General features: G+C 50.6%; 1 protein-coding gene across 5 annotated transcripts in view; it reads left to right on the top strand.

Moving 5' to 3' along the window:
- Hmces (5-hydroxymethylcytosine binding, ES cell specific) overlaps positions 1 to 11,295 on the top strand; it is a 12,472-nt gene extending 1,177 nt beyond the window's left edge. For 2 of the 5 annotated variants that reach the window (XM_078033907.1, XM_078033908.1), the window contains exons 3-8: positions 22 to 127; positions 2,511 to 2,654; positions 3,476 to 3,601; positions 6,881 to 7,065; positions 8,882 to 9,074; positions 10,779 to 11,295. In XM_078033907.1, the coding sequence (XP_077890033.1) occupies positions 22 to 127; positions 2,511 to 2,654; positions 3,476 to 3,601; positions 6,881 to 7,065; positions 8,882 to 9,074; positions 10,779 to 11,012 (988 nt within the window). In that variant the 3' untranslated portion in view covers positions 11,013 to 11,295. Of the gene's footprint in view, positions 1 to 16; positions 128 to 2,510; positions 2,655 to 3,475; positions 3,602 to 6,880; positions 7,066 to 8,881; positions 9,075 to 9,458; positions 9,786 to 10,778 lie in introns of all 5 variants that reach the window. The other 3 variants (XR_013431496.1, XR_013431497.1, XM_078033909.1) reach the window with 3 other exon arrangements.
- Positions 11,296 to 12,275: the final 980 nt, after the last annotated feature.

Raw genomic sequence — 12,275 nt, 5'->3', positions numbered from 1 at the left:
CTATCACGATCGACAGGGCCAGCAGCGACTCCCAGAGTGGAGAGACCCCGAGAAGTACTACCCCTCTTACAACAAGAGCCCCCAGTCCAGCAGCCCCGTGCTGCTGTCTCGGCTGCACTTGGAGAAGGTAACCAGTTGGAGCCCGACTGGGCCAGTTTCCACTCAGCAGTGCTGGGGATGGAGCACAGGGGTGCTTTACCACTGACCTTGTTTTAATTTGCTCTTTTATTTTTTAATTTGATGATACAGGGTTTCAAATAATAAAGCCACTAATTGAGGATTACATCTTGTTTTCCTAAATTGGACCCAGGGATGCCTAACCACTAAGCCACACCCCCAGCCCTTTTATTGTATTTTATTTAGACAATAGGATGTTCCTGAGTTGCTTAGAGCCTTGGTAAATGGCTGAGGCTGGCCTCCCAACTGTGATCCTCCTGCCTCAGCCTCCCTAGCTGCTGGGATTACAAGCATGTGCCACTAGCTGGCTGGGATTACATTTAAATCAGCTTTTATCTAGATATTCTGGCCCCCAGATGAGAACCACTCTAGACCTCAATGAAAGTAGTTATATTATTGCTTTATAACCTGAGGACTTGATCCACTATTCCCCGGGGCTCAGTTTAAGTGCATTCGCTATACTGGACCTGCTAGCCATAATGCATGCCCGATTTCTATAAGCCTTTTATTTGGAGGGGAATTTTGTTTTCTATTTTTTTATTTAAGGCAGCAACTCTGGACATGGTGGCTCACACTTATAATCCCACAAATCTCTGGAGGCTGAGGCAGGAGGATCACAAGTTCAAATCCAGCCTCAGCCATTTAGGAAGGCCCTAAGTGACTTAATAAAACCCTGTCTGAAAAAATAAAGGCCAGGTGCAGTGGCACACACCCGTAATCCCAGCAGCTAGGGAGGCTAAGATAGGAGGATCATGAGTTCAAATCCAGCCTCAGCAATTTAGCGAGGAACTAAAGCAAACTCAGCAAGACCCTGTCTCTAAATAAAATATAAAAATAGGCCGAGGATGTGGCTCAGTGGTTGAGTGCCCCTAGGTTCAATTTTTGGTACCCAAAATTAAAAAAAAATAAAAGGGGGGTGCTAAGGATGTGGCTTGGTGGTTAAGCACCCCTAGGGTTCAATCCCCACACAAAAGAGGAGACCCTCAAAGGGGAAAGGAAAAGATGAGACATATTTAAAAGACAGAATTTAGAAGGAAGGGAGATCAGGTGTGTGAGTCTTCTATGCTGTTAGCCCCTAGTTCTCTTCCAAATCTCTAAAGACTTACTGAATGGAGGTCCACTGGAAACAGAATATTGTTGAACAGAAAGATGGGGACTTGTCCTAGATTGCCTGATCAGCAAAGGCAAAGCTGGTACTGAATTCCCGACAGCAATCCCCATTCCAATTAATGGATCCTAGAACCAGAACTAGGGGAAGTAGAAGCAACCAGTCCCCATTTGGGTCACTGTTAGGAATTTCTTATGTGCTGTTAGACCATACATCTCATTAATAAGTTTGGTTACGATTTCACGGTTTAGATGGGTGAGGTGGCACGTGCCTGTCATCCCAGCGGCTGGGGAGGCTGAGGCAGGAAGATCGAAAGTTGGAGGCCAGCCTCAGCAACTTATGGAGAACCTGTCTCTGAATAAAATCTAAAAAGGGCTGAGGACAGGCCTCAGGGGTTAAGCGCCCCTGGGTTCCATCCCTGGTACCAGAAAAAAATAAAAAAAGATTGCCCGTGTTTCATAATTTGATAATTATTTCATATTTCTCAAACCTGTAATTTGTGAAACAAATTAGAAATATTTCAGCAGTTCATCTGGCCAGCATGCGCTTCTAGATTGCAGCATTTGCATTTGAAACCGCCACTTTGCAAATTACTTCCTCTTTGATCTTTCCACCCCAATACCCCCAGCTGTTCTGTTGAGGGACCAAAATGGAAAAGGTGACTAATACCAGGCACTATCCTCAGCACTTGGGCTTCTCACCCACTTCCTGTTCATTGTCCTCATGTGTGGGTTTGGTTTGACAGTTGTCCAATGAACCCACTCAGTTAAAGGTCACCAATAGAAGTGGTGAGAACAAGCCTCACCCTAGGCACTGGTGACATCATCATGGATGGTCCTTGCTAGGTTGCTGAGGCTGGCCTCCAACTGTGATCCTCCTGCCTCAGCCTCCCTAGCTGCCGGGATGACAGGCGTGGGCCACTGGTGGGAAGGGTCAGTGCAGGCTTCAATGTTCAGCAGCCTCCCTGGCCTCTGCTCACTAAGTACCAGGAGCGCCCCTCTATGTCACAATAACCCAAAGTGACCCCGGACGTTACCAGAAGTTTCTGGGTGTTGCGGAGAGGTATGTCAGTGTGCAAAGTTGAGTAGGAATCTAGAAAAATCCATGTACAGGCTTCCTTGTGTATCATCCTCCTATGTCAGCCTCCCAAGTGGCTAGGATCATACGCATGTCCTTCCGCAACTGGGAAATCTTGTTACTATTATGCTCTCCTTTTCTGTGGCAGGGCGCAGACTCATCAGAGCGGGTCATTGCCCCCATGCGATGGGGCCTGGTCCCATGTTGGTTCAAAGAAGCCGATCTTTCCAAGATGCCCTTCAACATCACCAACTGTCGCAGCGACACCATCTTGGAGAAACGGTCTTTCAAGGTGGGGAGAGGCACACAGTCCTCTTTTTTCCTAAGAGCTACAAATGTGCCTTGTGTGCCTGATGAACAAGATTAGGTTCTAAAAAATATTCCCAGTTGTTCATGTTGAGTGCCGTTGGTGCCAGACTTAGTGATTTACAACAGAACAGTCACATCTTACGTCAGTGGATTCACTGTCCTCCGAGAGGCAGTTGTTATTTTGAGGTTCTCACGTACTTGTGATCCGATGGGATGGGAGGAGCGAGGGATGGATGTAGAACAGGGGCCTCCTGCGGAGCCAAGGCAGCTAGCGTGATTCTCGTCAGCGCTTGTGAACACGCCAGAAAGATTTCAAGACACCTCACTCCGAGGGGTAGGCAGGAGTCGATTAGAAGGGATTAAAAAAAGGAGAAACCGGGTGTGGTGGTGCACACCTGTCGTCCCATCAGCTCTGGAGGCTGAGGCAGGAGGATCACAAGGTGGAGGCCAGCCTCAGCAACAAAGCGAGGCCCTAAGCAGCTCAGGGAGACCCTGTCTCTAAATAAAATAGAAAAAGGGCTGGGGACCGGGCTCAGGGGTTAAGCATCCCTGGGTTCAGTTTCTAATACCAAGAAAGAAAAAAGCTGGATCTAAGTGAGGGACACAGAAATTAACTCCAAGGTCACATGCTGGACCTGGGTTTGTATTATGTTTGCAGTCCTGGGGGTGGAACCCAGGCCAGGGCCATGGGGACCGTGTTCCTGGCTCACCCCAGCCCTGGGCCTGGTTTTCACTTAAGCTCTTCGATGCCTCCTTTGAAGCCACAGGGTACCACTGAGACCGTATCGTCCTCTTCTCTCTCAGGTGCCTCTGGGAAAGGGGCGGCGCTGTGTGGTCCTAGCAGATGGATTCTACGAATGGCAGCGGAGCCAAGTGACAAGCCAGAGTCAGCCCTACTTCATCTATTTCCCCCAGGTCAAGACCGAGAAGGTATCGGCCACAGCGGGCTCTGGGAAGGAAGGGACCCGGAAACAAGTCAAGGTCATTGATTTAGTCAGTTTTTTCACTGCTGTGACTTAAGACCCCCCAGCAGCACTGCAGAGGGGGCCAGTGGACATGGGGCTCAGGGTGTCCCAGGTCCCAGTCCACAGACGGCGGCTCCTCTCCTGGGCCGAGGGGAGGCAGGACATCATGGAGGAAGAGTGTGGGGAGGGAGCAGCTCCCATGGGGACCAGGGAGCAGGGACTCCACTCTCCAGGGACAAATAGGGACCCCAAGCCACGGCCCCAGGGCCACCTCCTCCTCCACACCCCACCTGCCTCCAGGGGCCACCAGGGACCCCCAGGGAGCCATTCCCTGCTGGGGTTCAGGCCTCACACCCCTCACTCCTCCTCTGGACCTTCCTGTATTGTCCCCGTGGGAACTCTGGGGACACTCACAGCCACACCATCCTGTGTTGATCTTCATGTCTCCTCTATGTCCCTGTGATCCCAGCTACCTGAGGACATGAGGCAGACAGTTCACGAGTTCAATCCCAACTTCAGCCACTTAGGGAAATTGTCTCAAAATAAAGACAGGGTCTCGCTGAATTGCTGAGGCTAGCCTCCAACTTGTGGTCCTCCTGCCTCAGCCTCCCAAAATAAAAAATGAGACAAAGGGGGCTGGGGTTGGGGCTCAGTGGGAGACCACTTGCCTAGCGCGTGTGAGGCCCTGGGTTGGATCCTCAGCACCAAAGTAAATAACTCAAATAAAGTGTTGTGTCCACCTACAACTAAACAATATTAAAATACAGGCCTGGGCTGTGGCTCTGTGGTAGAGCACCTGCCTAGCCTGTGTGAGGCACTGGGTTTCCTCCTTAGCACCACATAAAAGTAAGTAAATAAAGCAAAGGTCCATCAACAAGTGAAAAAATATATTTTTTTAAATACTTTTTTAGTTGTACGTGAAAATATCTTTACTTCATTTTTATGTGCTGCTGAGGATCGAACCCAGGGCCTCCCATGTGCTAGGCAAGCGCTCTACCACTGAGCCCCAATCCCAGCCCTGAAAAAATATTAAAAAAAAAAAAAAATACAAAGACTGGGGCTGGGGCTCAGTGACAGAGTGTTCTCAGGCTCAATCCCGGTACCACAAAAAATTAATTCACAGATCATCAAAGTCCCCTCTTAAAGTACAGTGATTTTTAACATTTTCAAAATGTCACACAGCCACCATCACCATCTGATTCCAGGACATTGTCATTGCTCCAAAGAGAGGCCCACAAGAAGTCACTTCCCTTACCTCCCTGTCCCCAGCCTTAATCACCATCTTTTCTTTTTCTAGTTCCAGCAGTTGAACCCAGGGGTGCTTAACCACCGAGCCCCATCCCCAGCCCTTTTTATATATTTTATTGAGAGACAAGGTCTCAGTAAGTGGCTCAGGGCTTCACTAAGTGGCTGAGGCTGGCCTCCAACTTGCGATCCTCCTGCCTCAGCCTCCTGAGCCACTGGGATTATAGGCGTGCGCCACACCACACCTGGCTGACAGCTTTCAATGACAGGTGCGGGCTGGGGCTATATCTAGAAAGGGAAGAAAGTGTATTTTGTGGAGTTGGGATCTCTGGCATGGAAAATATTTGGAAAACACTCATTCGTTACCTCTTTTGAGTATTTCTTCTCTTTTTCTCTTGGCTTCCTGAGATCTGGTGTCTTCCTTTGGTGCTGGACATGGCCCCCCAGGGCCTGGAGTGTGCTGAGCTCACACCCCACCACTGGGGGGCGCTCTGGGCCTGGGGTTCCAATTAGAAAAGCACTAGATGCTTTGGTTTTGTTCTGTGGATCTTGGATGAGCTCTTCTGTATTTGGTTTTTCTATTTTTTTGGTGAATCACTTTAGATAATTTTTACTGATGTGTTCATTCGCAGTTTCCATCTCCCAATTTTATTTTATTTTATTTTATTTTAGGTACCAGGGATTGAACCCAGGGGTGCCTAACCACTGAGCCACATCCCCAGCTCTTTTTTATTTTATTTTTTGGGGGTGACCAGGGATTGGACTCGGGCTCTCAACCACGGAGCCCTATCCCCAGCCCTGTTTTGTATGTTATTTAGAGACAGGGTCTCACTGAGTTGCTTAGGGCCTCGCTAAGTGGCTGAGGCTGGCCTCCACCTTGCGATCCTCTTGCCTCAGCCTCCTGAGTGGCTGGGATTACTCCTATGCACCACCACACTTGGATTCCTCCAACTTTCTTCCCTCTTTCCACTCTTTCACATGAACACCCCCCGTAAGGTCCACAGAGAAGAGCCTTCAAGCTGGTACAGACTCCCCCAGTGACTGCAGTGCTTGGGGGTTCTGTCTCCCTCAGGTTTGCCCATACTCTGCTTTTAAGAGTTTGATAACAGTTGGGTGCCGTGGCACGTGACTGTGACCCCAGCCGCTCAGGAGGCTGAGGCAGAAGGATCACAAATTTGAGGCCAGCCTCCACAATTTAGGGAGGCCCTAAGCAACTTGGCAAGACGCTGTCTCAAGACAAAAACTAAAAAGGGCTGGGGATGTGGCTCCGTGGTTGAGCACCCCCGGGTTCTGGGGTGTCACTAAAAAAAAGATGATATATCTGACTTCCTAATGGCTTGCTGGCTTGTACAAAGGCCCTGTCTTCCTCTCTTTGTCACCAATCATCCAGTATTTCCATTCCGCTTCCTCTTGGAGCTCCTGTCTTACATTTTCAGCACACTGGTTGCTCAGCAACCTCACTTCTCTGATGTATTTAGAGAAAATTATGATTGTGTAAATGATGCGGCTTTTTTCTTATTGTTAAGGTAGAAGTGATATTTTTTTCCAGCTTTCTATATTCTAGCTCCTACACTCAATCTTGAATACTAAGTAGGAGTACAAAGAAGAAAGGTCAAAAACTGTGTTTTGGGCAGAGGAAAGTTACTTCAGCAAGAAACAAGAGGAAGCCAGGCGCAGTGGCCCACGCCTGTCATCCCAGTGACTTGGGAGGCTGAGACAGGAGGATCGAAAATGGAGGCCAGCCTCAGCCATTTAGTGAGGCGCTAAGCAACTCAGCGAGACCCTGTCTCTAAATAAAATAGGAAAAGGGCTGGGGATGGGGCTCAGGCCCCTGAGTTCCATCCCTGGTCCCTCCACACCCCTCAAAAAGAAAAAAGAACTAAGTTGCCCAGGTTGGCCTTGAACTTGGGATCCTCCTGCCTCGGTGTCCCAAGTACCCGAGGTTGCAGGCGTGTGTGGAGGTGGCCTCTGAGCGCATCCTCTGCCCTTGTGCTTCTAGGCAGAAGACGCCACCGGGGCTGTGGATAGCGCTGAGACCTGGGGAAAAGCTTGGGACAATTGGAGGCTGCTCACCATGGCGGGCATCTTTGACTGCTGGGAGCCCCCAGAAGGGGGCGACCCCCTGTACTCCTACACCATCATCACCGTGGACTCCTGCAAAAGCCTCACCGACATCCACCCCAGGCAAGTCTCGCTTCTCAGCCTCGGGTCCACAAAGATTCCAGCAAGGCTTTGTCCTCTGTGCTGTTAGATAGGCAGCTTCCGGGAAACTAAAATTGTACAAAATAGAGTTATCATCAGTCCAGCTACAGCATAGGCACAAACACGGCTGGGACCCAATTACCTGTCAAGAACCCATCGGAGGCAGACACGGTGGCACACATTGCTAATTCCAGCAGCTGGGGAGGCTGAGGCAGGAGGATCACAAGTTGGAGGCCAGCCTCAGTAACTTAAAAAAAATAAAGAGGTCTCGGGGACTGGGCTTGTGGCTCAGTGGCAGAGCACTTGCCCAACATGCATGAGGCACTGGGTTTGATCCTCAGCACCACATAAAAAATAAAAATATATTACGTTCACCTAAAGCTAAAAAGTAAATGTCTTAATAAATAAATAAATAGGGGCTGGGGTTGTGGCTCAGTGGGTTCCCTCTCTGGGACCAAAAATGAAACACAATGACAGAGCAAGGACATAGCTCAGTAGAAAGCCCTTGCCTGACACAGGAGGTCCTGGGTTTAATCAGGAAAAAAAGAAAATTGAGCCAATGAATAGCCCGTCCCCAGCCCTATTCTGTATTTCATTTAGAGACAGGGTCTCCCTGAGTGTCTCAGGGCCTCGCTTTTGTGGAGGCTGGCTTTGAACTCCTGATCCTCCTGCCTCAGCCTCCCAAGCTGTTGGGGTGACAGGTGTGCAGCACTGCACCTGGCTCTATTTCATTTTGAGACAGGGCCTCCCTGAGTGGCCTAGGGCCTCGTTAAATTGCTGAGGCTGGCCTCCAACTTGCGATCCTCCTGCCTCAGCCTCCTGAGCTGTTGGGATGACAGGCGGGCACTGCTAGAAATTCCTTAGTGCCATTTCTCTGTGTACTGTGGCTTCTCCCAACCACAGAAAGCTCTGGAAAGCAGAGTCATGAGACCCACCAAACCCATCATGGGTGTATCGTGCTTTTTTCTTTATGAGAGAAGTTAACTCAGTCCAAAGGCTAAAGAATCTTCTCACGCCTTCACAGTATTTGGAAAGTGGTTCCAGCCGGGACATTTATTTTTACATCCTTGTCACTGATATGGATCTGTCTATACCCGTTGCTCTGGCGATGATCACGTGTTCTCTTTTTTCTCTCAAGATGCTTTATTACTTCAAGCTTCTGTTCAGTATTTAAAATGCTTCCATCTGCAATGGCTCCCTGGGGTACTTTTTTTGGTAGATGGACACAATACCTTTATTTTATCTCGTTTATTTATTAATTTGGTACTGAGAATTGAACTCAGTACCGAATAAATAAATTTGACCCCTGAGCCCCGTCCCCAGCCCTTTTTAATATTTTATTTAGAGACAGGGTCTCCCTGAGTTGCTCAGGGCCTTGCTCAGTGGCTGAGGCTGGCCTCCACCCCTTGCCATCCTCCTGCCTCGGCCTCCCGAGCCACCGGGATGACAGGCGTGGGCCACTGCACCTGGCTTACTGTAGGTCTTTCTCATTTGGGGAGGCTGGAAAGTTTTGTGGAGAGATCTAGTCTTTAAATTTAGGCCTCAAAGAAAGTTCATTAGTTTTCTAGAATGTTCAGTGGCCTGCCCTGGGATTGGTTGTAGCCTCTCCACTGTTTTGTGTGACACTCATTCTGGGGTCTCCATGTTGACTCTGGAGCTTTCTCGGGTTGTGCTGAGGGGGAACCTGTCACACAAGGGACAAAGGGCGGGCCAGCTCCTCCTCATGGCCTGTCACCTACTAGCTGACCCATCTCTCTTCCCTCTCCTTCCCCACCCGCCCTCCTGACCCGTGGGCTAGGATGCCCGCCATCTTGGATGGAGAGGAGGCTGTGTCCAAGTGGCTCGACTTTGGGGAGGTGTCCACCCAGGAAGCCCTGAAGCTGATCCACCCCACAGAGAACATCACCTTCCACCCCGTCTCCTCCGTGGTGAACAACTCCCGCAACGACACGCCCGAGTGTGTCACGCCTCTCAGCCTCGTGGTCAGAAAGGTAAGGAGGGCTTGTGAGCTGGGACAGAGCCCAGGGGCACTTAACCACTGAGCCACATCCCCAGCCCTTTCTACATTTGATTTGGAGACAGACTCTTGCTAAATTGCTTAGGGCCTCGCTAAGTTGCTGAGGCTGGCCTCTACCCTGTGATCCTCCTGCCTCAGCCTCCCAGTCACTAGGATTACACCACCAGGCCTGGAGCTCAACTGGTTTTCTTTATTTCAATTGTTAAATGGACACAAGCCTTCCAAAACCTGGAGGGGCACAAGGAAGAAAGGTAGCCTAGCATATTTTCAAAACAAATACGACCAAAATTTAATTACCTGTTGAACAAAATGCCTTTTCGATTCTCTCCTCTCCCAAAAATCCATGTGATAAACCAAGACAGAAACTACCAGCAACTACTCAGAAGCCAGTTTATTTTGAGACAGGATCTCGCTGAGTTGCTGAGGCTGGCCTCCAACTTGTCATCCTCCTGCCTCGGCCTCAAGAGTTGCTGGGATTCTAGGTTCGCGCCCCTGGGCCCAGCTGAGTTTGGGGCACAGTGACCTCAGGAGACACTCCACCCCAGACATCCATGAAGCCTGGGCCAAGACCACACAGATGGAAACTGAATATTTGGTCCTGCTGGGACCAAATACCACACAGCCCACATCTGCATCCTCATTCTGCTCAGCTGCCCAGGGACTTCAGACATATTTTCGGGGGCAGGTCAGTTGCAAAACAGTGCTTCCTGTGTTATTCACATCACCCCCGTGATGACACAAAAATCAGTCAAGAAAATCAAATCACCCACCGAACCAGCTCCATTGAAAACAACACAAGGGCTAGGGCTGTGGCTTAGAGGTAGAGCGCCTCACTAAGTGGCTGAGGCTGGCCTCCACCTTGTGATCCTCCCGCCTCAGCCTCCCAAGTTTCTGGACATGTGCCATCATCCCCAGCTCCACGGATTTTCAGCATTTCTTTTCTATGTTTTTACAACTACAAGTTGTAGGAGCTACAGTCCATGGAATTTTTTAAAATTTAATTTATTTATTTATTTATTTATTTTTGGTACCAGAGATGCAACCCAAGGGCACTCAACCACTGAGCCCCATCCCCAGCCCTAATTTTGTTATTTAGAGACAGGGTCTCACCGAGTTGCTTAGGGCCTCGTTTTTGCTGAGGCTGGCCTTGAATTCACAATCCTCCTGCCTCAGCCTCCTGAGCCGCTGGGTGACAGGCATGCGCCACCACGCCAGGCTTCTGCAGGGTCTTTACTCTGTAAGCAAAGTCACTTTCTGGACAGGTGACATTTGCTAGTTCAGTTTGGGTGTGGGCTGTGGGTGTCCAAGAAGCAGCGGGAGCAGTGACAACAGTTAAGGAGAACTTGTACAGAGGCCACACATACAGGGAGGACTTTAGCTTGAATCCCTCATCACCGAGGCTCTTGGAAGTTCATCCTTACGTCCATAGCCTCATTTCCAACCCAACCCCCTGGTGACACCGAATTCCCTTCTGGGTTTTGTTTTTACCTTTTTTAGTTGTTTTGAGGCAGTCTTGCTAAGTTGCTGAGGCTGGCCTCCAAGTTGCTGAGGCTGGCCTCTAACTTGCGATCCTCCTGCCCCAGCCTCCCCAGCTGCTGGGATGACAGGTGGATGGAGTCACACATGGGCCTTTCCCCAGAGCCTGAACTGGGTACTGTCACCTTCTCCTTCCTCCTAGGAACCCAAGACAAGTGGCAGCAGCCAGATGATGATGCAGTGGCTGGCCACCAAGTCCCCCAAAAAGGAGGAACCCAGGTCACCCCAAAAGGACAAGTCCGATGTTCCGCAGTGGACCAGCCAGTTCCTGCAGAGGAGTCCACCCCCCGCCAAGAGAGCGGCCCCCGGCCTCCTGGACCGATGGCTGAAGCGGGACAAGGAGGAACCGCCAGCCAAGCGGCCTCACTGCCAATAGCGGCCTCCAGAGAGGCCCAGGTGAGGTCCTAGTGGAGGCCGCTGCTCAGGCTCAGGGAGGCTCCTTGCATTCTGCGTACGGCCCCTGGTTAGGCTGGCCACTGTGGGCTCCCGGGCAGATCGGCCACCCTGGCCTTGGCGGTGGTCCCCCCCGCAGCACGGGGCTGCTGGGAATGAGGGGGACCCGCTGCTCCAGGCTCTTCCCAGCCGCCGGGTACTGTTAAAATTATGTTCCTAAAGTTTATTTTTTTCCTGAATAAATTATATTTGATAGCTTTGTCCTATGCACTGGGTGGAGAGTGACATGGGTGGAGGAAGAGTCAGTCCTGAGCTCACCCCTTTTGCTGGTTACAAACCAAAGCTATTTTTGGGGGGGTACTGGGGAGTGAACCCAGAGGCGCTTAACCCCTGAGCCCCCGTCCCCAGCCCTTTTGATATATTTAGAAACAGGGTCTCACTGAGTTGCTTAGGGCCTTGCTAAATTGCCGAGGCTGGCCTCCAACTTGTGATCCTCCTGCCTCAGCCTCTCAAGCCGCTGGGATTACGCGTGGGGCTTTCTAAGCACCAATCTACAAAAAAACCCTTGGAATCCTGGACATGCCCTTTTCACTCTTGATACTTGGAAGTTGTTGGAATTCTTCAGCTGAAAATCCACCTGAGTCCTGGTACAGAGGCCAAGACCCTGTCCTTCCCGCTGGGAGAATGGAGTCCAGCCAGGAAGCCATCCCTGCCCCCCAAAACCTGTGCAAAGCTTCCCAGCCTTTGGCTAGAGCAGGCATCGGGGTGCCTGGGCTGGTGGATGGGGCTGTTGCCCTCTGACTTCCCGAACCAGTGCTGCAGCTGTCCCCAAGCCTTGTGACCTGCTCTGTCTGCAAACGCTGGATGGCTTTAGAACTGATTGGTTGAGTATTTACCCTCCGACTCTCCACCCACATCTTTAGATCCATGGAAGCAAGAATCACTGTTTCCTCCCCTTATTAACAGTACGTGCAAACATTCATTCCATGAACCTGAGCCCTCAGTGCGCCTGCCCAGCCGGAGGAAAGGGCTGCTGGGCACCTGGAGATGAAACCCAGGGGCTCTGGACCCAGCCCTTTCAAAATATTTTATTATTGAAGGCAGAGTCTCACTGAGCTGCTTAGGGCCTTGCTAAATTGCTGAGGCTGGCCTCCAATTTGCTATCCTCCTGCCCCAGCCTCCCCTGCTACTGGGATGACAGCCTGCACCACCAGGCCAGGGTTTAACTGAGGGTTCCTGGCCAGGG

Source organism: Ictidomys tridecemlineatus, chromosome 16 (genome assembly GCF_052094955.1).
Source record: "Ictidomys tridecemlineatus isolate mIctTri1 chromosome 16, mIctTri1.hap1, whole genome shotgun sequence".
Lineage (NCBI taxonomy): Eukaryota > Metazoa > Chordata > Mammalia > Rodentia > Sciuridae > Ictidomys > Ictidomys tridecemlineatus.
Note: the sequence above shows the minus strand (reverse complement) of the source record. Positions and strands in the feature narration are given on the sequence as shown.